Source organism: Equus caballus, chromosome 4 (genome assembly GCF_041296265.1).
Source record: "Equus caballus isolate H_3958 breed thoroughbred chromosome 4, TB-T2T, whole genome shotgun sequence".
NCBI lineage: Eukaryota > Metazoa > Chordata > Mammalia > Perissodactyla > Equidae > Equus > Equus caballus.
The window spans coordinates 14,403,903-14,431,445 of record NC_091687.1 but is presented as its reverse complement, the minus strand read 5'-3'; the positions used below and the strand labels follow the sequence as shown (position 1 = coordinate 14,431,445).

The 27,543-nt window shown below is 38.9% G+C and overlaps 1 protein-coding gene across 6 annotated transcripts in view; it reads right to left on the bottom strand.

The window, feature by feature from the left end:
• Positions 1-21,414: 21,414 nt before the first annotated feature.
• Positions 21,415-27,543, bottom strand: part of HECW1 (HECT, C2 and WW domain containing E3 ubiquitin protein ligase 1) — a 393,767-nt gene continuing 387,638 nt past the window's right edge. For all 6 annotated transcript variants that reach the window (XM_023638970.2, XM_014738981.3, XM_070265507.1 and 3 more), the window contains one exon: positions 21,415-21,856. In XM_023638970.2, the coding sequence (XP_023494738.2) occupies positions 21,745-21,856 (112 nt within the window). In that variant the 3' untranslated portion in view covers positions 21,415-21,744. The remainder of the gene's footprint in view (positions 21,857-27,543) is intronic.

Genomic DNA, 27,543 nt, shown 5'->3' with positions numbered 1-27,543 from the left:
ATCTAATAACAATATATCAACAGCTTTCCTATATAAACACTATGAGGCATGCAAGATAATGGGGAAATTATCCCATTTTCACCAGAATGAAAAGTAAAGCATGAAGAAACAATCCTTTTTATTTTATAATTATACAGAATATAATTATCCTAGGAGACGTAAAATAAGACTTATGGAGACACTTAGCATGTTCTTAGATGAAGAGATTAGACTCTGCAATTCTTTGTAAATCAATCACTATATTTTACAAAATTTTAATAAATCCCAAAAAGATTTCTTCTGAAATTTGTTAAAATTATCCCAAAGTTCATTATGAGGAATGTTCAAATGAGAATAGCAAGGGAAGTTTTGGAAAAGAAAGTTTGTAAGGACAGAATTTTCCTAAAAAATATTAAAATATATTTTGAGATAAGACAACTCAACATAACAGAATACATACTTTTGAAATAGAGTTACAATATATAAGAAACTAAAATAAGCCCCAAATCTTCTAAAGTCCTTAAATGTGGGGAAAAAAAGCCTAAACTGTAAAATCTGCAAAGAAATAATATATAACAATTAGCTGATTTCTAAAGGAGAAACAATTTCTAAACAGTAAAGCCAAGGAAAAAAAGTCTCAAAGAAAAATATTTGACTATCTAAAAGTTCAAAATTCTTGTATATCGAAAGATGTTATATACAAAATTAAAAGGCAGACAAACTGGGAAAAGATTTTCAAAACCATCATAGACAAAAATCATACCCTAAATATATAAAGAACATACAAATCAATAAGAAGTATGCTAAAACTATATCAGAAAGAAGACAAAGAAAATAAGAGACAATTTTTAAAGGGACAAATATAATAAATCTATATCAAATGTTTAAATTTACCAGGAATCAAAGAAATATAAATTAACCAATGGACTTCCATTTTTGCCAGTAACATTGGCAAAGATTTTTAAGGTATTCAATGGCCATCGCTAGTAATAATGGAGGGAAAGTTTGGAAAGATAAAAACATAAGTGCTTTTTATTTCCTTCTTTTGTTCTAATCTGTATTTTTCTAAGAACTCAGATATCACTTTCTACAGGGCACCTTACTTGATTCTATGAGAGTAACATAGAACCTGGCCCACCCGCTTCCTTATCAACCTGAGCTTATCTTTATCAAATAGCATTCTATTTTTTCTTTTCACGGTTAGATAGGACAGAGGCCATTTATTTCTGTACCCTCAGTGTGTGTAAGTGACACTCCGTAAATAGTGATCAATAAATGTGGTTGAATTGAATGTGCAACACTCTAAATGTCTCTCAGCAAGGGAATGTTTAAATGAATTATGATATATTTACCTGATAGTTTATTATGCAACACTTCTAGAAGAATTTAATAACACTGCACTATACTTATTTTTTTTGCAATGATAGCTATAAAAAAAGATTCAAAATTGTTTCTATTGTATATTATATTTTAGAAGTGCATTGAAAAGAGATGACATGGAATTACCACTTTAACAGTGATTCTTTTTGAGTAATGTGACTATTGTTGAGTAATTTTATTTTAGTTTTCGTACTTTCCAAATGTCCTTAAATGATTATATATTACTCTTATGATTAAACTGAGTGAAAATTTTTTTTAAAGCTTTATTTTTTAAAATAAATACTCCATAGTGGAATGGAAGATTCCCAGCCCATATTCCCCCACAGAAACAAATATTTGGCAGCTACCCACAAACAAAAGTGGCTTTTTGGGAATTTTGGGATCTAGGTGGAAGGTTGTGGACCTCAGTGGAGCCCAAGACTGAGCAGGGCCACTTTGAGAAGGCAGCCTGCTACACCACTGGCAGGCCTGCCGACTGGTTCCCAGCTGTGGAACAGAAGCAGCTCTGTCCCTTTGTAGACTCAGCCCAGTTCTGCTCTCCATGGTTCTGCTACCAGCCCCTTTTACCAAGGGACCCAGGAGGAGCCACCACTGTCTATGCCCCCAGTAACAGGGCCCGTTGACTCCTCAGACCCAATTGCAGTCCCTGAAGCAGTCCTCTGACTCACCCCTAGCTCCACTCCAGAGAGTCCTGAGGCAGTTATACCTGCCCAGGGATCCACCTAGGGGCCTGGCAGTAGCATGCCCATGGGCATCTATGCTAACAGGCTCACAAACCTCAGATCTGACTGTGGTTCCTGAAGCAATCCTGTGACATGGCTTCAGCCCTGCTCTACTGCGGTCCAGAGACAGTCCTGCCTATCCAGGGACCCACCCAGGGGTCCAGAAGGAGTATGCTCAGGGACCTGGTGGAAGTGACACCCATTTGTTTCCCTGGCAACAGGCCTGCCAACCACAGAACTGACTGTGGACCTGGCAGCAGCTATGGGACCTGGCTGCAGCCTCACTTGAATGCAATCCCAGAGGCAGTGCCATCAGTGAGGAGAAAGTCTTTATCTGCCAAAACTGGTCTGTAAAGACTGGAAGAGTGTCTTCTCCTTCAAATGCACAGACATCAGTGCAAGTCTACACAGATCACGAAGAATCAGGAAAACAGGAAACAACGAAAGGAAACTGATAAATCTCCAATACTGGAAATCCATGAACTGCTTGATAAAGAATTCACAATAATCATCTAAAGGAAGCTCAATGAGCTACAAGAGAATATGAATAAATGACTAAACAAAATCAGGAAAACAACACATGAACAAAATAAGAAGTTTAGTAAGGAAAGAGAAATCATAAAAAAGAACCAAACAAGAATCCTGGAGCTGAAGAATACAATGACTGAAATGAAAAATTCAATAGAGAGCTTCAAGAGAAAACTAGATCATGCAGAAGAAAGAATCAGCAAAATCAAAGACAAGTCATTTGAAAGTATCCAGTTAGAGGAACAAAAAGAGAAAAGCAGGAAGAAGAGTTAACAAAGCCTATGGGACTTATGTGACATCATCAAGTCAACCAATAGTACACATTATGGAAGTTCCAAAAAGAGCAGAGAAAGAGGAAGGAGAAGAAAGTTTACTTAAAGAAACAATGGCAGAAAACTCCCCAGATCTAGGAAGGGAACTGAACCTTCAGAACCATCATGCCCAAGTCCAAATAGATTAAACATAAAGAGTCTTCATTAAGACGCATTATAATCAAATTGTCAAAAATCAAAGACAAAGTGACAATTGAAAAAGCAACAAAGGAACAAATGACTTGTCGCATACAAGGGAACCCCCGTAATACTATCAGCGAATTTCTTAACAGAGTCTTTGCAGACCCAGAGAGGGGGAAAATATATTCAAAGTGCTGACAGAGTAAGAAACTGCCAACCATAAACAGTATACCCAGAAAAACTTCAGAAATGAAGGAGAAATACTTTCCCAGACAAATAAAAGCTGAGGGAGTTCATCACCACTAGATTTGCCTTACAAGAAATTCTAAAGTAGGTGGAAGGAAATAATAAAGGTAAAATAATAAAGTTTAAATAGAAAGATATGAATCCCAAACTTGAAAGTTAGTTTTTGAAAAGACTAGTCAAATTTGTAAGCCTCTGGCAAGAATGATAAAAAAAAGTTACAAATTGTCACAAATTACCAATATCAAGAAATAAAAATAAAGAAGCTATTACCAGAGGTTTCGTGCCAATAAACTTGGTAATTAAGATAAAATGAACAAATTCTAGGAGTCATACAACTTCCAAAATTGACACAATAATAAATAGAAAATCTGATTTGTCCCATATTTATAAAAACAATTAAATGTTATTAAATATCTGCAAAGAAAATACAAGGTCCAGGTAGCTTTAGCAGTGAATGCTCCTAAATATTTAAGAAAGAAAAATCACCAACCTTATACAAACTCTTCCAGACAACTGAAAAAGGAGAAACACACTCATTTTATGAGGTCAGCATAATCCTGATACCAAACCTGAAAAGGACATTACAAAAAAAAAAGTAGCATGGCAATCTTACTCATAAGCATAGATGCAAAAATCCTAAGCAAAATATTAGCAAACCAAATTCAGTCACACATACATATACACACAACACATCATGACTAAGCTGTGTTTACACTAGGAATGCTAAATTGGTTTCACATTTGAAAATCAGCCAATTTAATTCAATAATATGTACGACAATATATGTAATCATAACAATAAGGGATGTAGATAGTGTTCAAAAGTTACTTGAAATAATAATTTTTTCTGTGTATTTATATTGCCATTTTCATATGCAGTTAGATAATTTGTTTCCATTTGTATTCAATTTTAGGTTTTGCTGCTTTATCATATTAATTTTATTTTTTGAATATTAAAACATTTGCATGATTCAAAAGTCAAAATTAGATAAAACAGATTTCTCTCCCTGTCTCCTCCAGGCTGTTCCCTCTCTTGCTTTTGGTGGCCTTTTTATTTTTTAAGTTTCTGGTTATCTTTCCAAGATTTGTTTTTTCAAAAATACTCAAATTTTATCCATCATCTATCTGTCGACATATGTATCTACTTCTTTTTTTTTTTTTTTTTTAAAGATTGGCACCTGAGCCTACATCTGTTGCCAGTCTTCCTCTCTCCAAAACCCCCCAGTGCATAGTTGTATATTCTAGTTGTAGGTCCTTCTGGTTCTGCTATGTGGGACGCCGCCTCAGCATGGCCTGAGGAGTGGTGCTAGGTCCACGCCCAGGATCTGAACCAGTGAAACCCGGGGTCACTGAAGCAGAGGGTGTGAACTTAACTACCCGGCCATGGGGCCGGCCCCTCTACTTATTTTCTTATCTCCCCTTTTTTCGTACACAAAAGGTAGCACACTATTCTGTTCTGCATCTTGCTTTTTTCATGTAAAAGCATGTGATATGCGATCTTTTTAAGCTGATTTTCCATTCTCACTTCCATTCCATCTTTTGACTGAGTCCAAGTAAATTTGGACTTCTTACCTTCAAGATCTTTAATCTTCTCAAACTCTAAGTTTATTTTCACAGTTGAACACAATAAGTGCTCTTATTGTTAGACTTTTTTTAAAAAGTAAATATCTGGAGTGATGGTTTGGATTATACATGAGGTCATGACGCTTTACGTTCTGTTACTCAGGAAGACCTCTCCTTCACAGGCTACCTCTCCAGGATCCGTTGTTGGCTTGTGTTGGCTTTTCATTTATCCGTTCCTTGGGCACACAGGAGTTTTTCATGTTCTTCCACACTGCAGACTGAGTTTTCTACATTGTGAACGTTGACCGTGCTGACTCCAACGCCAAGGCTAATTTGGTTGCTGTGATTTAGATCTCATGCCGTCTCTCCTCATCTCTGTCTTATTGTTTTGAAATTTTCCTCTTAACAATCTGAAAGAGTTGATACGTTTCCTCCCTTTTATTTGTGTTTCTCAATCAATTTAAAGGATAGTAAAGTTCTGCGTCATAATCTCAGAGGCCTTTTCCACCATCAGAGGAGCCTGACTTCCCCTCAAACACAGATAAAAGAGAAAGATTGTGTAAAATATTTTCTGATGATTCCTCCATCCTGTCTTTGAGTTATGAGGTTCTAAAGGGGACTCCTTTTTCTTATGGGTACATCGCAAGCAGAGGGCTTCTTTCCCTTGGCCTTGCCCCACAAGATTGTGCCGTCGGACTGGGTTCCTTCAGCTGGTTGATCCTAAAACCAGCTCAGAGTAATGGATCCAATGCCAGTGGCCCCGAGGAGTGGTGAGCTCTCTGGCTTCCCAGTCTGGCTCAACCACAAAGTAGCTGCCTGAGTCAGGACAAATACTCTCTGCGTCTCAATTTCTCCATCAAAAAAAAGAAAAATGGGGAGAGAAATATATTTGCTTCAAGGTTGTTTTTTTTCTTTTTAATAGACTTTATTTTTTAGAGCAGTTTTAGGTTCATAGCAAAACTGAACAGAAAGTACAGAGAGCTCCCACACATACTCCCTGTTCCCCCTGTATGTACAACCTCCCCGATTATCCACATCCCTTGCCAGTGTTACATTTGTTATAATCAATGAACCTACATTGACACATCATTTTCAATCAAAGTCCATGGTTTACCTTAGGGTTCACTCTTGGTTTTGTACATTCCATGGGTTTTGACAAATGTATAAAGACATGTATCCACCATTATAGTCCCGTACAGAGTGCTTTCAGAGCCCTAAGCATACTGTGGGCTTCAGCTGTTCATACCTCCTTCCCTCCAACCTCCGGCAGCCAGCAATATTTCTAGTGTCTCCATAGTTTTGCCTTTTCCAGAAGGTCACATAGTTGGAATCATACAGCATGTAGCCTTTACAGATTGGCTTCTTTCACTTAGTAATATGCATTTAAGTTTCCTCTATGTCCTTTCATGGCTTGATACCTCATTTCTTTTTAGCGCTGATTAATACTCTATTGTACCGATGTACCATGGTTTATTTATCCATCCACCTATTGAAGGACATCTTGGTTGCTTGTAAGTTTTAGTAATTATGAATAAAGCTGCTATAAACATCTGTGTGAAGTTTTGTGTAGACATTAAATTTTCAACTCACTTAGGTAAATACCAAGGAGCATAGTTGCTGGGTCATATGGTGAAAATATGTTTAGTTTTGTCAGAAACTGCCAAAATGTCTTCCAAAATGGCTGTACCATTTTCATTCCCACCAGCAATGTATGAAAGTCCCTGTTGCTCGACATCCTCCCCAGGATTTGGTGTTGTCAGTGTTTTGGATTTCAGCCATTCTAACAGGTATGTAGTGGTATCTCATTGCTGTTTTAACTGCGTCTAATTGCATTTCCCTGATGGCATATGATATTAAGTATCTTTCATGTGCTTATTCTCATTCTGTATATCATCTAAAGGTCTTTGGCTCATTTTCGAAATTGATTTGTTTGTTTTCTTATTATTGAGTTTTAGCAGTTTTTTGGTATATTTTATACAACAGTTCTTTATCAGATGTCTTTTGCAAATATTTCTCCCAATATCCTTCTTTCATGAATTATATCTTTGATGTGGTATCTAAAAAGGCATCACGGCACCCTAGGTCATCTAAGTTTTCTCCTAAGTTATCTTCTAGGAGTTTTATCGTTTTGCATTTTACATTTAGGTCTGTGATCCTTTTTGAGCTAATTTTTGTAAAGGATATAAGGTCTATGTCTAGATTCATTTTTTTTTTTTTTTGCATGTGGATGTTCAGTTGTTCCAGCACCATTTGTTGAAGAGACTATCACCATTTGTTGAAGAGACTATCTTTTGTTCCATTGTATGGTTTTTGCTCCTTTATCAAAGATCAGTTGACTCCATTCATTTGGGTCTATTTCTGGGCTCTCTGTTTTGTTCCATTAACCTAGTTGTCTGTTCTTTCACCAGTACTGCACTGTCTTGATTACTGTACCTTTATGGTAAGTCATGAAGTCAGATAGCACCAGTCCTCCATCTTTGTTCTTCTCTTTCAGAATTGTGTTGGCTATTCTGGATCTTTTGCCTCTCCATATAAACTTTAGTATCAGTTTTTGATATCCATAAAATAACTTGCTGGGATTTCAATTGGGATTACATTGAATCTAGAGATCAAGTTGGGAAGAAGAGATATCTTCCCAATATCGAGTCTTTCTATCCATGAACATGGAATATGTCATGATTTATTTAGTTCTTCTTTGATTTTGTTCATCATAATTTTGTAGTTTTCCTCATATACTTGTTGCAAATATTTTGTTGGATTTATACTCACGTATTTCATTTTTTGGTGCTAATATAAATGTTATTGTGTTTTTAATTTCAAATTCTACTTGTTTATTGTTGCTATAATTGCTTATTAGTCCAGGAGTTCTTTTGTCAGTTCTTTTGGATTTTATACATAGACAATCATATCATCTGTGAACAATGATAGTTTTATGTTTTCCTTCCCAATATGTATACTTTTTATTTTTTTTCTTACCTTATGGCATTAGCAAGGATTTCCAGTATGATGTTGAAAAGGAGTGGTGAGAGGGGACATCCTTGCCTTGTATCTGATCTTAGTGGGAAAGTTTCCAATTTCTCACCATTAAATATGATATTAGCTGTAGGCTTTTGTAGATGTTCTTTATCAACTTGAAAATGCTTCTCTCTATCCCTAGATTGCCGAGAGTTTTTTATCATGATTGGGTATTCGATTTTGTCAGATTATTTTTCTATGTCATCTGTTGATATGATCATGTGATTTTCCTTTTTTAGTGCGTTGATGTGATGGATTACATTAATTGATTTTTAAATGTTGAACCAGACTTGCACACCTTGGATAAATCCTACTTAGTCATGCTGTATAATTATTTTTATACTTTTTTGGATTTCATTTGCTAATATTTTGTTGAGGATTTTTGCCTCTACATTGATGAGAGATATTGGTCTATAGTTCTCTTTTTCTAACGTCTTTGTCTGGTTTTGAGTTTTGGCACATTGCTCTTTCAAGGATTGGTCTATTCCATCTAGTTTATCAAATTTGTGGGCATAGAGCTGTTTACAATATTCCTATATTATCCTTTTAATGTCTGTGGGATCTATAGTGATGTTTTCTCTTTTATTTCTGAAATTTGCAATTTGTGTCCTCTCTCTTTTTTTGTTAGTTAGCCTGGGTAGAGGCTTATCAATTTTATTGATCCTTTCAAAGAACCATCTTTTGGTTTTGTTGATTTTCTCCATTGATGTTTTGTTTCCAATTTCATTGATTTCTGCCCTAATTCTTGTTGTAACTTTTCTTCTGCTTACTTTGGATGTAATTTGCTCTTCTTCTTTTTGGTTTCCTAATGTGGAAACTTAGATTATTGATTTTGGATCTTTCTTCTTTTCTAATATATCCGTTCAATGCTATAAATTTCTCTCTAAGCACTACTTTTGCTGCATCCCTCAAATTTCGATAAGTGTGTTTTCATTTTCATTTAGTTAAAAATATTTTAAAATTTATCTGGATAGTTCTTCTTCAACCCATGTGTTGTTTAGAAGTGTGTTGTTTAATCTCTATGTATTTTGGGATTTTCCAGTTATCTTTCTGTTATTGATTTCTAATTTAATTCCACTGAGGTCTGAGAGCAGGTATTGGGTGATTTTTATTCTTTTAAACTTCTTAAGATATGTTTTATGACCCAGAATCTGGTCTATCTTTGTGAACATTCCATGTGAGTTTAAGAAAAATGTGTATTCTGCTGTTGTTGGATGAAGTAGTCTGTAGATGTCAATCATATCCAGTTGACTGATAGTATTATTGAATTCAGCTATGTCCTTGCTGATTTTTCTGCCTGCTGGATCTAATTCTGAGAGATGGGTGTTGAAGTCTCTTACTATGATGGCGGATTCATCTATTTCTCCTTGCAATTCTATCAGTTTTTGCCTCGTGTGGTTTGATGCTCTGTTGTTAGGTGCATAAATGTTAAGAATTGTTATGTCTTCTTGGAGAATTGACCCTTTATCATTATGTAATGCTCTTCTTTATCCCTGATAAATTCCCTTACTTTGAAGTGTGCTCTGTCTGAAATTAATGTAGTTACTTCTTCTTTCTCACGCTTAGTGTTAGCATGTTATATTTGTCTCCATCCATTTACTTCTAATCTATGTGTATCTTTATATTTAATATGTAGCCAACATATAGTTGGGTTATGTTTTTTGATCCACTCTGACAATCTCTGTCTTTTAGTTGGTACATTTAGACATTGACATTCAAAGTGATTATTGATATATTTGCATTAATACCTACCAGATTCATTGCTGTTTTTCACTTGCTCCCCATTCTCTTTGTTCCTATTTTTGTCTTGCACTCTTATTCTGTTTTGTGGTTTTAATTGAGCATTTTATATGATTTTGCTACTTCCTTTCCTACCTTAGCCTCTAAGTTGTACTGTTTAAAAAAAATCTTTTTTTTTTTAGTGGTTGCCCTAGAGTTTGCAGAGTGCATTTATAACTAATTCAAGACCACTTTCCAATAACACTGCAACACTTCGTGGTTAGGATGGGTACCTTATAGATACAAAATAATCCTAACTCCTTCCTCTTGTCCCTTGTATCATTGCTGTCATTCATTTCAGTCGTATATAAGTGTATATAAGCATATATCTATACACATAAGATACATAAGCATACATAATTGAGTACATTGTTGCTGTTATTATTTTGAACAAACTGTTATCTGTTGCTAAGTTCTCAACACAATAAAAAATATTTTGTAATTGTATGATGAAGGATGTTAACTGGACTTATTGTGGTGATTATTTTGCAATATATACAAATATCTAATCATGCTGTGCACCAATATAATGTTATGTGACAATTATACTTCAAAAAAAAAAAGAAAAAGAAATGCTTTTTTTTTAACCTTTGCTGATTCCTTCTTTGATACTCTTCCTTTCTTTATGTAGATCTGAGTTTCTGACCTATATAATTTTCCTTCTTTCTAAAGAACTTCTTTTAACATTTCTTTCAAGGCAATCTACTGGCAACAAATTCCTTCATTTTTTGTTTGTCTGAGAAAGTTTTTTTTATCTCCTTCACTTTTGAAGGATAATTTCACAGGGTACAGAATTCTAAGTTGGTGGGTTTTCTCTCTAAAACTTTAGGCATTTCACTCCACTCTCTTCTTGCTTGCATGGTTCCTGAGGAGAAGTAGGACATAGTTATTGTCTTTGTTCCTCAATAGGTAAGGTGTTTTGTTTTCCTTTGGCTTCATTCAGGATTTTTTCTTTATCTTTGATTTTCTGTAATTTTAAAATGACTAGGCGTCATTTTGGGGGGGGGGGGGTCATTTATCCTGTTTCCATTCTCTGAACTTCTGGATCTGTGGTTTGGGGTCTGATATTAAACTAGGGGAAATTCTCAGTCATTATTGTTTCAAATATGTCTTCTGTTTCTTCTCGTTCTAGTATTCCCATTACACGTTATACCTTTTGTAGTTGTCCCACAGTCCTTGGATATTCTGTTCTGTATTTTTTTTTCAGTCTTTGTTCTCTTTACTTTTCAGTTTTGGAGGTTACCACTGACACATCCTCAAGCTGAGAGATTCTTTCCTCAGCCACGTCCAGTCCACTAATAAGCCCATCAAAGGCATTCTTCATTTCTGTTATAGTGTGTTTGATTTCTAGCATTCTTTCTGGTTCCCTTAGGATTTCCATCTTCCATCTGTAAGATTTCCATCTTACATTGTCCATCTGTTTTTGTATGTTTATACTTTATCTGTTATACCGTTAACATGTTAATCATAGTTGTTTTAAATTTCCAGTCTGGTAATTCCAATACCCCTGCCATGTCTGGTTCTGATGCTGCCTCTGTTTCTTCAAATTGTGTTTTTCTGCCTTTTGGTATGTCTTGTTATTTTTTCTTGATAGCCAGACACGAGGTACTGTGTGAAAGGAACTGCTGTAAATAGGCCTTTAGCAATATGGTGGTGAGGTGTGGGGGAGGGGAAGTGTTCCATAGCCCAATGATTAGGTCTCAGTCTTTTAGTGAGCCCGTGTCTCTGGACTGTGTACTTCACAAGCGTTTCTCAGTTAGTTTTTTTCTCTCCCTCCTTAGGTGGGAGAGGATGACTAGAGTGGGCTGGAGTTGGGTATTTCCCTTCTCTCAAGTGGAATTCTAGAATGAGCTGGAGTTTGGCACTTGCCTTCCCTGGGGTCAGTTAGGCTCTGATAAAACCCCAGCAGGTTAGGCTCTGGTTAACTAGTTTCCTTTGAGGGCAGGCCTCATTAAGAAGAACAGAGTGCTCTGGCACTTTTCAAAATAGTTCCTTTTCCCCTCCCGCCCCCAGAAGCTTGAGGAGATTTTTCTCTGGTATTTACTGTGGGAACCTGGTGAAGTCCCTAGAGGTAAATCTCACAATATTGTGGGGGGCCTTCCTATGACTGGGTCCCCTGGGAGTTTTTAACTCTCAAATTGTCCACACTGAGCTTCCAGCATTCGTCAATTACAATTCAGGGTTTCCTACCCCAGCACTGGTTCCAATGGCGATTTCTGCTTGAGAGTCTCTGCCTTTAAGCCACAGCTGCCTGTATTTGCCTGTCTGTCTCTCTAATCTTGGGGGCCACAGAATCCTTTCCTCTCTTACGAATCCAAGCAGAGTTGTTGATTTTTCAATCTGTTCAGCTTTTCACTTGTTAGGATGGAGCAGCGACTTACAAGCTCTTTACATGTGGATCCAGAAACTGGAAGTCTCATTTTTGTATACTCCGTCTAAGATTAATTCATATTTTATTCAAGAATTATCCAGTGAATATCTACTCTGAGCCAAGGACTGTTCTAGGCCTTCGTGCTATAAGGGTAAGCAAAACAATACCCCTGCTTTCTTGGAGTTTACATTCTTATGGAAGAGACACAACAAACAAACAAATATATAATATAATGTCAAAGAGAGATAAGCAGTATGAAAAAACACGAAGCAAGAAAAGGACATAGGGAGGGATTGGAGTGGGCAGGAAAAGTCTCTTCGAGAAGGTGATATTTAGGGACAGACCTAAGTGAGAGAGGAAGAGAAATTTGCAGGGATGCAGAAGAAGAGCATTTCAAGCAGAGCAAATCGTGATTGCAAAGGCTTTCAAGTGAAAAAGTGTTTGGGGTGTGTGTCTGGGAGAGAAAGATAAGAGAGAAGAGAGGTGGCCAGGGACAGATCACGTCGGGGTTCAGAAACGGATGGGAAACCATTGGAGGGTTTAAACTGGAGAGTAACACGATTTAACACATTTTCTATGGATTATTCTGGCTATGGTGTGAAGGATAGACTGTAGGGTGGCAAATTGGATGTAGGAAGGCCGGATAGGAGACTATGACAGTATTAAGGATGAAATATTATTGTGGCTTGGACTAGGGAGCTGGCAACGGAATGGGTGAAAAGCAGTGCAAATTCTTTCAAGGAGGGTCCAACAGGAATTGCTGGTGGATCAGATGAAGAGTTTGAGAGAAGGATCTCTTTCCGCGGCTTCTCTGAGTCTTGGCTCAAGTATGTGTGCAGCTCCATGACGAAAGGACCCATCACTTTCAGCAGGTCACCAACGTTCTTGAGGTGGCTTCTAGTTTGTTCCCATGGGCTTTAGTTTATCCGTGTGGGATTCATTTGTCCTAGTTTTCCCCTGCTTCATATATGGCTTCTCTTCCTGATTCAGGCCAACCATCAGCTGCAAAACCTTCCATGGATTTATTCACCAGCTCCCACAACTGTGTAAGGCCTATACCTATAATAAATTCCTTGTTCTGTATCACTCAGGGTGACTCCACTTTCCTGAGTAAAACTCTAAATCTAAGAGATGTTTTAGCTGTATCCACGAATTATGGATGCCTAGTGTTTTGTTATTATCCTGCGGTAAAAATAATTTTTAACTATTGGCTTCTAATTATGTTGCGTTGTGGTCAGAGTATATAATTTCCTCGGCATTTATTGAGACAGTGGTTTTTTTTTTTTTTTTTTGCAAATGTTTCTTGTGCTTGGGAAGAATGCATATGATCTGTTTGTTGGGTAAAGAGTTTTATAGGTATCTACGATAGGTGGGACGTAGATATCCATAAAACCCTCAATAACTCTTAATAACCAAGAGAACAGAATTTGAGGTGAATATTATTGGGGATTAAGAATGTCATTACATATTTGTAAAATAAACAAGCCACCAAAGAGAACTAACCATCCTTAGTTATTTATACTAATCATCTATACTATACACATCATTCGTTACACTAACCATAACCAGTATATAAGTATATAACTTATATACACATAATACATAGTCTTAAAAGATATGCAGCTTACTGAGTTACAAATTCAAAGATTTTTGGTCTATAAATTATTTATAAAATTGACAGAAATAAATTATCAACAATTATAAACCAAATTATATTTATGTATATATGTGTGTGTATGCATTGCTATACCAATGAAACAAATTATATTTCTTATAACAAAACCAAACTTAAATGACATTTATTAAGCACCTAGATGTCAATTTCTTGAAAGTTGAAGTTCAGTGTTCTTATCTCAACCTGATTGTTTATAAAGTAAAAGTCAACTGAGCAATATTTGTTTTTACCATACAATTATGATAAGACTACATTTTATAAACACATATATATGAAAATATAGTTTCACTTATTTTAGAAGCTCTCTTTCAAATGTTGTGAGCTGCTACACATTTTCATACAAGTTAAATACTCAAAGAATTCAAATGGCTCATTCCAGCAAAAGAAAAAAAAGGAAAAAGGCACAATATCGTTCTTTTCAAACTTGCCTTTTCAAGGTTGACAATCTTCTGTCTATGATTTCTTTCTGTTCCTTCCTTGTCTGTTTGAACATTTTAAAGTACTTATTTTATGCCTCTTTTAGATTGCAATACTATTTCAAGTTCCTCCTATTCATTCTATCTGTGGATTCTCTTTCTTGGCAGTGGAGTTCCTCATACATTTTATAATTTATGGTTGATGAGCTCATATAAAAATGCTGATTTTTCGTCTCTTCAGTTTCACTATTAATTTAAACAGTCACCACCATGCACAGTGGATGCACTCATAAGGTTCAAGTAAACTTCCAGTGCTCAGTTTGAAAAGTTATCCCAGAAAGGAAAGGATGCCTAATGGTCTTTGAATCAGTACTCTGTTGCCACAATAATGAGGTACAACAATCACAAAGTGTCACTGGCATATAACCATAAGCTCTTATTTCATGTCTCTGGGCTCAGCTGGAGTTTAGCTAGGTGGCTTTCATGATCCTGGCTGGGTTTGCTCAAATACCTGGGAGTTGATTGGCTTTTGGTTGACCTAGACTCGTCTCAGCTCTGCTCCCCATGTCTGTCATCCTCCTCCTACACTAGGCATGTACTCCTCATGACAGCAGTATGACAAGAGAGAGAAGTCAAGCTCAATTGTGCAAGTACTTTACATGCCTCTGCTTGCAATATGTTGGCCAAAGTGGGTGGGTCAGAATGCTTGACCCCCTAAAGGAGGTGGCTGCAAAGTTATGGGGTAAAGGGTATGGCGATAGGGAGGGGTGAAGAACTGAAGCTGTTTTATGAGATCTCCATGATCTTAGGAAAGATAAATTCCGCACTGTCATTTAATTTTTCCTACTAAAAGGAAAAGCTTGAAAGAAGAGAAGCTCGTTTTATGGACCCATATAAAAGTTTGGATAAAAGTTAGGACCCAATTTTTATTACATTTAAAAAGTAATAGGGATCATATAACTATAAAAGAAAAAAGAGAACTCTATATGATATACTCTTTGGAATAAATTGGAAAGAAATACACGTTCTTGGGCATATATAAGATGGCTAATTTGAATAAGTTTTCACACTAATTCACTCAGAGGTTCCAGACATTAGAAAAGTCTCCTGGTAGCTGTGTTCTCCCAGCTCTGCAAGATATTAAGGTTCTTAGGCTGATTTAGTCACTTCTAGTCCTTTCTCTGCTTACTGTTTCAGGAAGAATAACATGTTTCCTTCTTGCTGATCAATCTAAATTATTTTTCCCAATTTTATATAGGTTCAACTCCTGCATCCTCATGAACACATTCCTGTCCATCTTTCCTCTCCAGTGGAGCCAATGGCTCCTGTTCCCTTTTCCCCATAGCATTTTGCTTATTTATTATTATTATTTTTAAAGGACACCATATTGTACTCAGGAGCTGGGGCAGGGTTCGGGTGGGAGGACTACTCATATTAAAACAGAAGCCAAATCTCAAAATGGAGAAAAATGCACGCCTATATTGCTAGGCTATCAACTTACTGAGGACAAAGACTGCCATTTCCCGCTGTGCCTCGCACAGGACCCAGCATGTAATAAGGATTCAATAAACGGTTAACTGAATGAAGGTAGTATGTGGTAGTGTTGAGTGCTTTGGCCCTTGAGCCAGGTTCCTTGTTCAGATATTAGCTATACCATTCTCTTTGGGCAAGTTAATTAATTTCTCTATGGTTCAGTTTTTTTCAGCTTAAAATGGGGATATAAAGGTAGCTATTTCATAGGATGATACACGAAAAGTACAAGTTAGTTTTGTTTAAGTTGTGAAAAAATTTACTGTGATCACAGTCTTCTTCATTAACCCACTGATTAAACAGATACCACAATATTAATTATTAATTTATTATATTAAACTATTATAAATAGCAGTAACTTAAAGGCAACATTTTTTTCATTCTGTGATTATTATCATGTCAATTAAAAAGCCTTTAGTAAGTTCATGGCGAATAGTGTGGTTCTAAATATGTTAGCCTTTATTATTATTACTATTACTGTTGGGGCTGATGACAGCTATTAATGCAGCAGGAAGGAGGATGGTATGGACTGAATTGTGTCCACCAAAGAAGATATGTTAGAGTCCTAACTCCCACTACTTCAGAATGGGACCTTATGTGGAGTTAAGGTCTTCACAGAGGTAATCAAGTTAAAATGAGGTCATAGAATGGGCCCTAATCCAAATGACTGGTGCCCTTATACAAAGGGGAAATTTGGACACAGACACCACACACACACAGACAGAAGAATAATGTCACATGAAGATGACATGTCTGGAGATCTACAAGCCAAGGAATGCCGAGAATTTCTAGCAAGCCGCTGGAAGCTAGGAGAGAGGGATGGAACAAATTCTTTTTCACCGCCCTCGGAAGGAACCAACCCTACTATCGCCTTGATCTTGGACTTCCAGCCTTGTTTAAGCCACTGGTTTGTGGTCCTTTGTTACAGCAGCCTCAGCAAACTCATCCAGAGGAGCTATGGTAGCAAGCAGCCCACATCCTTCTCTGGTAAATACTCGTTGGCTATGGATTCCCGGCATCCCCTTGGATGCTGTCTTGGCTTCCTTCCCTTCTGCCCTCCTGGCAAATTTCCTAACGGTTATGCCAGGTCCAGCAGCCCAGGACCCCAAGGGAGATTTTGTGACAGGGCCTACCTTTACCCTCAAGATAAAGCTTAGTGGCTAAGCAAATCACCTCTCCCAGTTTCAGATTCCTCATCACCGAGAAAAACTCTCAGGCAAAAGTATCTAAGTGTCTACTCCCAGCTATGAATGTGATGATTCCTGCAGCAGTGATAAAGGTTAGCCTGACTTTTCAAAACTCCCTTCATTTATTCTATTAGAGAGCCATCCTCTATAAACATATTTAAACCACATCTTGAATATAAGCTCTTTGTGTCATTTTTTTCAATAGTATGTAATTAATAAGTTGTCAGCACAGTGTATTGGAAAAGTATTGCCATAGAAATGAGGAGATCTGAAATCTAATCTTGATTTGAGGATAATGCTCAGATGGAAAGACAAAATTCTATCATCTGCTCCTTTCTGTAACTTATAGTCTAGGCTAATTTTGTTCTTATACCTTAAGAGAAGAATTATTTTCTGTTAGAATGAGTCTCAAGTATACTCAGCACGTGTGCAAGCACGCAATATCGAGCCTTCTCAGATTTTCCCTTCTCTCAATCCTAACCACATTTTTCTTCTAATAATAAAATATTTTTTCCTCAAAGAACAAATCAGCTTCTGATCACCGAGTGAGAGCCACATGGTTTCTCTTTTAGAGGCTTGTTAGGAAGTCACACCATTGCTATATTGGGAGTTACGATATGTGCCACGGGACACATTTTTGCCTAGTGCCAACCCTGGTCCTAGGGTCACACTGGGTGTTAGGCTGTGGCTTGAGGCCTTTGTGGTAGCATCTCAACAGGTAGGAATTCATTAAGCCAGTGTACGCCGGGTTCAACACAAAGGACACTCAGAAAACAAAGGCCATGTGGTTGATGAGCAGTTCTAATAGTCAGACGCAAGGAACTTGTTACTAAAGCTGCTCCTTTATTCCTGGATTTGCGAGCACATACTATGCTTTTTTGAGAAATAATTTTCCCAGGGATTGTTTATCATAGCAACTGGGAGCCTTCTGTGTTGTTTTATTGCTTACATCCAGCGAGAGCATCGGCATGATACAAACCGTCATGTGTCACCCCAGACTTCTGTTTGCAATAAGGAGCACACACAATGCCATACCAAAGTGAGTTTATTGACATTCCTTGAAGGTGGTATGATGGAAGAGAAAGCTCGGCCTGAGTATCACGTGACATTTCTCTTGTCGATGTAAGCAAAATGGGCCCAATAATGTGGACTTCTTCTGCTATTGACGAGAACAAAGACGTAACAAAATTGTTATAGACATTTCCTTGGATAAATTGGAAGCTGCAGGAAGTAGGCTAATGGAACAATATTTACTCTATATACTACCTCTAGGCACCTTTTTTTCTACTAGAACAAAGGGACTACATGTCACTAACAGGAAAATAACACTTTTTTTTTGGACCTTATGATGGCTGGAACATCCATCCCAGATTTTTATGATATGGTATTGCAGTAGTTTCAATAATGAACACTGAAGTACATAACAATAATTAATAATAATAATAATTAATAATAATAAAGCACCACATTTGTTATGTAAAGTTCTAACTACTTTCATTTGAAGGTGTTTCATCTTGACTGGGAAAACATCTGTGGCAATTGAGAAATTTCTGAACCCAAATTTTGGACACATGGGCTGACAATGCTATAGATGGGACATTAGAACTGTCCTGGGAAGTCTAGCTCATTGGCTTGTCACACAATCACACTTACTGTTCAAGGACATATGGTTATGTACTGTAAGAGAAAAAGATTTAGGTTTTGCATATTTAAAGGCTGCCAAAACATCATACATCTCTCTTTCTTAATTTTCTCATTGCCCTCCGAGCAATTGTGCTATAATAGTGATGGTAGTAAAAAATTTTCAGAACCACTGTCAACGTACATACATAGGAAATTTCAAAAACCTCAGTAGATCTAGACTGTTCCTCCTGACGCTGCAGAGTCAATTTCTATTTTTAGGGTTATCATCTTCATATGATAGACTAAAATGTGATAGCCACGAAATTATTATTATAAAAACTTTATAGCATTTTAAAACCATTTTCCAAATTGTAACATGTTTTCTCTTATTTATTGTTCTTGTTTGTCCACCAATTAAAGGTAATCCACTCTTACTAAAACTAGCTTTAACAGATATAGTTTTAGGGGAGCTGTGGTTTATAAGTAAGTAATTTTATAATTCCCGTCCATGGAGAAAACTCATATTTCAAATTAAAAAAAAATTACAAGTGGTAACAAATAGATCTGCCTTACCCATTGATTTATGTGATTTGGGGTGGTTTATACTTCTATCTGGTGAAATTAATAGCATAATTTAATCCTATAGCTGTTTTATTATATATATATATGTTTTATTATATATATATAAAATGAAAGATTATCAACAACTTTAAAATCAGCCTCATATATGAGGGAATAGTAACTAAAGAAACATCATTTGGGACATAGAGAAATAAAAGGATCTTTCCATAGCGACTGTCTGTGCTCCTCTTCCCTTTGTTTTCCTTCCTTAAGGTTTCTGTGCAGGCTGTAATGGAATCTGAGACCCTGTTAAACAAGCTTCGCATTCTTTCAGTTAACTCTGACACTAGTATTTCCTTTTGGAATTTTATACTTTTATGAAATACTGTTCCTGTAATGCTTTGCGGGAGACATCTAGAGCCATAGCCTGGGGGATGGTGGTAAGGACAAGTTAGTTGAAAAATCATCTATGACCAAGTTTATCTATCTATCTATCTTTCTATAGTTTGTATTATACCTTGTTCCTGCTGCATATGGGTAGAATAGGCATTAATTAATCTAGCTGATAGATTAATTAGATATTTGAATAAGTTACAAAGCTCCCCAGTAGCAGCTTGCATTTTTTGAACAGCTTTCTCCCTTGCCAATGCCTAACAAATAATGTAAGTACTAAAAATAGAATTATATGCTTGAATTAATGAGTACTTACATACTTATAACACCAGATTCTAAAAATGAAAGATGCTCCCTGTACTAGAGATGCTGTTCAAGGAGTTAGAATGGTGAAATGATCTGTATAATCCATATGTTCTGATTTCATAAATAAATAATAGCCCCACCGGAATCCATAACTTTCAGATGCTGAAATGCAGACCGAATTTTACAGATCCTTCAAATTCTGTATTTTATAACCTACACATTCTATCCTATCTTGGTTAATATTCTTTTTAGACAACAACAGTAAGCTAAATTTCTGTAACATCTATATTCCCTGATTGACAACAGATACAACGCAGCAAGGGGGTGTTGGACATTCTAAGTAATTCCTATTAAAAGAATGTTCCATTTTGGAGAGCGGGGAGCACAAGCCATGCACTGTCCAGACACAAATTGCTACAAGGAGCACAATGCCTGGCTTGGTAAGAAATTAACTTTGTCTTCCATGTCTCACATTTCTCTATTGTTTTCATATATTGAAAACAGCAATGTGACATTTCAACCGTGGTGCCCCTTTATCTCCTCTCTTCCCAGTGAAGAAAAACACTTTCATTTATGACATATTTCAGACAACATGGATGACAAGGTTAGAAAAACAGCAAATGACCATTATGTTTGGGTTTATTCCAAATGTAATTGAGAACTTAGGCTATCTTTGGAGGCTGCAACTGTTTTTCTGAAAACACAAAGTTTTCTGAGAGATCGCTTTACTGAACGCTAAAGGAACCTGGATATCCACTTTGACACAAATCAACGTGCCTCTGGGGTGTTAGGTCTCTGCTCCAGGAGGACTGTTGTGGATGAAGGAGAAGTGTTCTATTGCCCTTGATCCCTAACAAGCACCGTCACTCTCTGCAGCTTCTTATTTAGTGTGGTCCCTGTGGATGATCAGATGTGACGGAATCTGAACACCATGATTAAGAATAAAAAAGAAAACAGCATAAAAAAAGCCAATATCAAAGTTAAAATAAAAGTTTGTTTGCCAAGCAAGTAATTACCCGGCTTTAACAAAAGTCATGAGATTATCTATACATTTTTTTTCCTTTGGGAAGGAGAACTGTAGCTAGATTAAACAAAGCAAAGCAAAATAAAACAAAACAATACAGAACTCAGGTTTTCAGACCAGCCTAACACGGCCTTCTCTCCTACTTCCTGTTTGCGTGATCACACTCTATGCCACACAGTGCGGGGAGAAGCCTTGCCCTTTATGCTGCATATTGAGATCTCCTTCTTGGGCATGTGCACAAGTTTGTGCTTCTTGTGTGGAGTGTTCACGAGAGGGGCACCCCTCCTAGACTTCTCTGAACTCAAGTTGAGCCACGACCATTGGGATGCTCTGCGTTGCATCAGCAGGTGTTTCTCTCGCTGCTATTATCTGTTGGAAAGTGTAATATTTGCACCATATGTCTAGGCTAGTTCCAGCTGATGAGACTGATGCCACATATGAATCATGAGTTGAACGTATAAAAATTTCGGCTTTGCCGCTGCTGTTTTGGGATGGATTGTATGCACAGGGAGAAGTAGAGTGGGAGGGAAAGAAAGAGTTGATCAGCTCCTAGGTTCTGGAGTTGGTTGTTAGAAATTATAAAAAATGGTGGCTCTGCTCAGAAGAGATGGGCATATAAAAGCTTGGAATGCTTAATGCTCAAATTTTCCCTTAAATCATATAAATGGAAGTAAACATTTATTACCATTTGGTCAAGAGTAGCATAACTTGCATTCATATTTCATTGTTAGTAATGGAGGTATGTGGATATACACAGACCTTGAGAGTGCTGTTTTTGAATATTGCATACAGGCTAGCGGTTCATTGAAAATAGAGGAGATAAGCCTGAAGGTGAGATCTTAGAAGAAGGCAGTTCTTCATGCACAGCTTTTGTCAATCCTGATTTGGTTTGAAAATAAAAATCATGGAATACCAAAATCAAAGGAGAGTTGATTCTGGGAAAGGGAGAGGGTGACGTCACCGGCCAGGAAAAGGTCAGGCAAGTTTCCATTTCCTCATTCGAGTCCAAAAGTGCTGGTTTCTTCTACTGCTGTTAACAGCTTTTCATACAACATGGAGTACGAGGGATAAGGTGGAAGATCCAATCGATTGAAGCATGTGTGAGCCCTGAACGGGGGAGAAAAGATTGGTGAAGGGGTTTGCTTCAACGACACAATGGGACAACGGGTTTGCATATATCTGTAATCAGTTTGAAGCCGTGAGTCGAAAGTGAATCGAAAGTGAGCTGAACCATGATTTAGGACCCCCGTAAAACATTGCTAAGAACATAAACATAAACTAAGAACCACAGCCTTCTAGACAGGAAGAGACCAGTTAAGGGAGCGGAATAAACAGAAATAGGTGGTTTGCATTTGTAAGCAAACCACACCACACCGCACTAGCAAATCAATGATAAACTCTATGGCATAAGCTTTACGTTGCAATTGAAATTTGAATGTGGATGTGGTCGGTGAAGGAGGCAGAAATAACATTAGTATTAAAGGGGCACAATCCCAAGTGTCCTCGCCCAGCTCTGATTTCTGGGCCTCTGTAAACCATGTGCATTAATTTAGAGGCGCCAATGGATTCCCTGGAGGTCTGAGATCCAATGCTCCATTACACCAGGTGTGCCCTGGAGAGAGTCTGACTTCTTTATAGTTCTCTATGGGACAGGCTGAGCCAAAGTGCTGCATTTCCAAAAACAGCTGAGCTTGTGGGATAGTCCTCCCTGGGTGCCTGGAGCATTCCCGTGCCACCTGCCCTAGGTTCTGCTTTATTTGGCATGTGCTTCATCCTGCAGGCCCACACATGCCAGTGTCTGGCCTAGACAAGGAATGGCTTCCCCCGCCATTGCTAACGCACGGACTGGGACCAGCCAGACCCTGTGTCATCTGTGCAGGGCTCAGTGGAGAGTCCAAGAGCCCAGGACACACAGATTCCTGCTCTGGAACCTTAAATCGCCGGACTGGCTGCTCCCTGTCAGAGGTTCTTTGTTTCTACAGAATCCTTGGTTGATGCTGAGTCCCGTACATAAGTAGGTGAAAGGTGGATGGGTGCAGCGGAAGGCTGATCTAATGCCTTCTCCTCCCTGAAGGGGGGGTGTGTCGAAATGGTGTTTTGAGAAGCCAACCAGCACAGAAAAGGGCGCTGTGAGATAATGTAAGATAAATTAAAAAATAACATAACTTGAGCCAGCCCTGATGGCCTAGTGGTTAAAATTTGGCACTCTTACTGCTACAGCAGCCTGGGACGGGTTCCTGGGTGCAGGACCATACCACCTGTCTGTCAGTTGCCACGATGTGTCAGTGACTTACACAGAAGAACTAGAAGGACTTACAACTAGGATATACAACCATGCACTGGGGCTTTGGGGAGGAAAAAAAAAAAGAGGACTACTGGCAACAGATGTTAGCTCAGGGTGAATCTTTCCCTGCGAAAAATAAAAATAAAAAATAAAGAAAATAAAATAAATTTAAAAATAAAATAAATAAAATAAAATATCACAAAACAAACATACATACAAACAAAACTAAACAAAACCCTAACCAAAAAAACCATTCTCTCTTCTCTTGAATTTTATTTGGGATATTAAACTCTTCTTTTAATTACAAGATCCCAAGGGAAGTTGTGCTGTGTTTTTACCCTTGTTTTTGGAGTTCCAGATCAGGCCATTGTGGAGCTCAGGATATGGGGGGATCAATTAGGGGATGGGAAGGTAGGTTTTCCTGCACACGGAGCGTCTGGGGAGAATGCGGTTGTTTTCGTCTCCCAGCATCCATACTCCTTCCCCTGGTAACAGCTCCCTCACTGGCCTTGGGAAGCTACCCCCCACTCTCCGAAACACCTGTCTCCTCAAGCTCCAAGGGTGGGAACAGGACAATACAGTGTCTGCCCTTAGGCCTTAAAAATTTAACTGGGAAGACATATGAAAATAGGCAGAGGTCAGCAGAGGTCTTAGATTTTTATCTAAGATTCAAACAGGCCTATGTTGGCTTCAAAAGAAAATAATTGAAATGCTTTACCTAAATGTATTTGTTTGAGGAAGAGTGGAAGATAACTCAGTAAAGAGTTATCTTTACTGCAAGTAAGAGTAGGAAGACAGCTACAGTGGCCCTTCTCTCTTTTTACAAAGCCTGACACTAGGACGTACCCTGGGCCATGGCTAACCAAGCTAAGTGGGCAGGAAGATCCCAAGTATGCTTTTGGACCTGGCTGAATTAGCCAGGAGTGAGATATGAGCAGACGTCATCCTCTTGGTTTTCTTCCTCTGGTCATTTTAACTGGCCCTCATGACTGGAAATATGACAGACAAAAAAATCCCCTATTTACAAAATAGTTGGAACCAAATTAATTCTGGACAAGATAATTTCTGGGAATAAACTGAAAGTATTCAGCAAATGGCACCTTTTCAAGACCTAGCCTGAACACCCAGGGTTTCTTCAAGAGTTGCTTTTATTGCATTTATGTGCAGCCTTGGCTAACTCTCTTAAATTCTAGCTTGTCATCTAGCAGGAATGAACACAATCAAATCACGATTCGAGTCAGCATTCCTAAGTGCTTGCTGCCCTCCGGGTGTGGCTCTGCCAGCAGAGAGAGCCGGCCTACCTCACTCCCTGTGCACTGGGCCCAGGGCTCCCGGGTGGGGTGGGGTGGTGGAGAAAGCACAAAACTGGGGGTCAGAAGTCTTCTATTCTGGTCACAGTCTAGCCACTTACCAGCTTTATAACCTTGGGAAAGTCAGTTAATCTTTCTGAGCCTCAGTGCTATCACTTGTTGGGTAATAGGACATGCTCTGTGCACCTCAGAGGGTTGTTGAGAGGATCAACAATATGAATCACTATTTAAAATAAGAGTCTCTTAATGCAACCACAATTGCTATCATGATTTCAGGAACTGTGTCACACTTGTGGGGACTTCAGACTCTCAGCCTTTTTCACACAAACTGCTGGCAAATGAGTCACCTTCATCTCCTATTTGGGCAATTGATCCACACGGATCTTTGCAATGATGGCAGGACAAATTTCACTTTGTTTGGTGTTAATCTAGGTCCAGTATTTGGTGAGAATTTTGGGTTTAGATTGTGCCAATCACTGTATTATTTGCCCTTCTAATTTGTGTCACCTACACAGTTGATCTTCCTGTCTCTTCGACTTTTCCCAAGTTATTGATTAAAATGTTAACCAACACAGTGCCAAAGACAGTCTTGCTCCTGTCCAGCAGAGATCACTTTAAGGCTGGTTAAAAGCAAACGACAGGGGCTGGCCCCGTGGCCGAGTGGTTAAGTTCGCGCGCTCCGCTGCAGGTGGCCCAGTGTTTCGTTGGTTCGAATCCTGGGCGCGGACATGGCACTGCTCATCAGACCACGCTGAGGCAGCATCCCACATGCCACAACTAAAAGGACCCACAACGAAGAATATACAACTATGTACCGGGGGGCTTTGGGGAGAAAAAGGAAAAAATAAAAAAATCTTTAAAAAAAAAAAAAAAAGCAAACGACAAAAAGAGGAACCATCACTATTACTTGCTGCTGGTTGTGAGGCCCGTTATGGAAGCTGTGTCTCCCCTTCGAGTCTGCCCACCTACAGCCTCGTTCTCCAGACGGGTCCTTGCTTTCATCACTGGTGATCTACTTTTTCAAGTTTGTCAGTAACCTCTGGATGCCCCAATCCAGAGCCCATTCTCTACCCCCACCTCCTCAAGCTCTTTAAAAGCATTTGACAGCTCTTCTTCTTGAACACCCCTCTCCCCTTGGCTTCTCTATGGCTTCTCAATGGCTGTCAGTGTCTTTTCTGGACTCCCAATGGCTCCCTCACGCCTCCTTTGTAGCCTGACAGCCTACAGAGCGGGGTTTCTCACCGCCGCGCTACTAACATTTTGAACTTGATAATTCTTCCTGGGGAGGGGTCGTCCTGTGCATTGTAGGTGCTTAGCAGTATCCTTGGCCTCTACCAGATAGATGCCAGTAGCACCCCTCCCCAACAACCAAAAATATCTCCAGACATTGCCAAATGTCCCCGGGGATGGGGGGTGGTGGGCAAAATTGCCTCTTCCCTGCCCCCCCTTGAGAGCCATCCCTACAGAGTAAGCCAACTATTAGCTTAACCAGGCCTCCGCCTCCAGCCTGGGCTGGGGCTCAGTTTACGTCTGTGGTGAAGCAAGTTCATGTTGGAATTCTGTTTGCAACTTTTAGGCCAGTTAATCCACCCATGACTCAGAGTTGTGTTATCCTTGGTCCCTACTCCAAGGGTAAACTCCTAAGGCTTTCTCCTCCCCTGTGTTCCATCTCCACGCTGCCTTGTGCTGTGTCTACTCTGACAGCTTCTGCACTTCTCTTTCCTTCCCAGCCTTTCCTCTGCCACCTTTCCAACCCTCATTTCATGGTAAGGAAATCTCCCACCTCCTTAAACTCTGTTCAGACATGACCCCCATGTCCTAGTGTCCCTTCTCAGTCCTCATGACTGGAGACAGCCATTGTTCACACTGCCACAGTCTGTGATGTGGAGTCTTCTCACTCCCCAATGCCAGCTTTAGACCATTACTTTTCAATCTTTGACCAAAAATTTCTGTTCCTTTGAATCTCAAGCCACTTACATAATTTTTCCAAAACTACTGGTTTTGTCTGACATGATGTTTTAATGAAATAGGATAGAGTAGAAAACAGAGTGTATTACCTGCAGCTAAGAAGGTTAAAGTGCTGTTTTGAGGAACTTGTACTTCAGACACAGACACACACACACATGAGTACATATGCAGGTGCTGGGTTGTGATGCAAAGGGTATTTCTTTCTGTGGGCTATGCTTAAAAAAGTTTGAAAATCAGTGATCTAGATATAACTTCCGTAACTTCTGATCTTCTGGCTAACTACATTTATTAAAATCTCTGGTACTGTACTTACATCCTTTCCATTTCAAGTGTTCCCCCCAGGCTGTGTAGCATCTGAGTCCACACAGATGTCCTGTTCAATGCCCTAGCCTGCAGCTCCTTGACCTCAACCCTAGTGACTGTCCCACTCGTCTTGTACGTCCCCTATGAAGGTGTAAGAAGTTTCTCGACCAGGCATTGCAAAATTAGATGCTTGAAAGCCCTACTCTCAAAGTCCATTTTCCTACCCCTTGCACTATTTTTAGACGTCAAGCACGTGGACTGACGTAAAGCTTTAGTCTGGGCTCTGACCTGGGTTTTGTTGGGCTGCCACTTGGTGTTCTCATCTGGGAAGCCAGCTGCCTTTCTGTAGAGGGCAGAGCTGAGGAGAAAGCAGGCCCAGACGCCCTCTCCTCCGAGGGTGGGCAGCGTGCACTGGGGCTCACGGTCTCTGGGAAGCCCTGGGTCACCTCATGTCTGCTTGTCACTCCTGCTCCCGCCAGCCTCAGGACTTCCTGCCACCTGCCATGTGGCCTGGCCAGGTCTTTCTGAACTACCGTTCTTTCTCTCCACACATAGGTGACACTTCTTAGGTTCTTAGATCTTCAGACTATGTACAAGGGACACTAGTCAGGGGTTACTATTCAGAGGGTCATTTTCACTGTCCTCTCACAGGAATCTCAGCATGTGCTTCTTGGGACCCTACCGGCATGGGGTGAAGTCCTCGCTTCTCCAAAGAATCCTCTCTGGGGTTGGAGGGCAGTGGCCTTTTTAGTGATGTTTTGGTCCAGATGTGAAGGGCCCGATCATAAGCTCAATGTCCACCTTATAAGCTCTCTGTCTTAAGAGTCTTTTTTTTTTCTGAGGAAGATTAGCCATGAGCTAACTGCTGCCAATCCTCCTCTTTTTGCCGAGGAAGGCTGGCCCTGAGCTAACATCCGTGCCCATCTTCC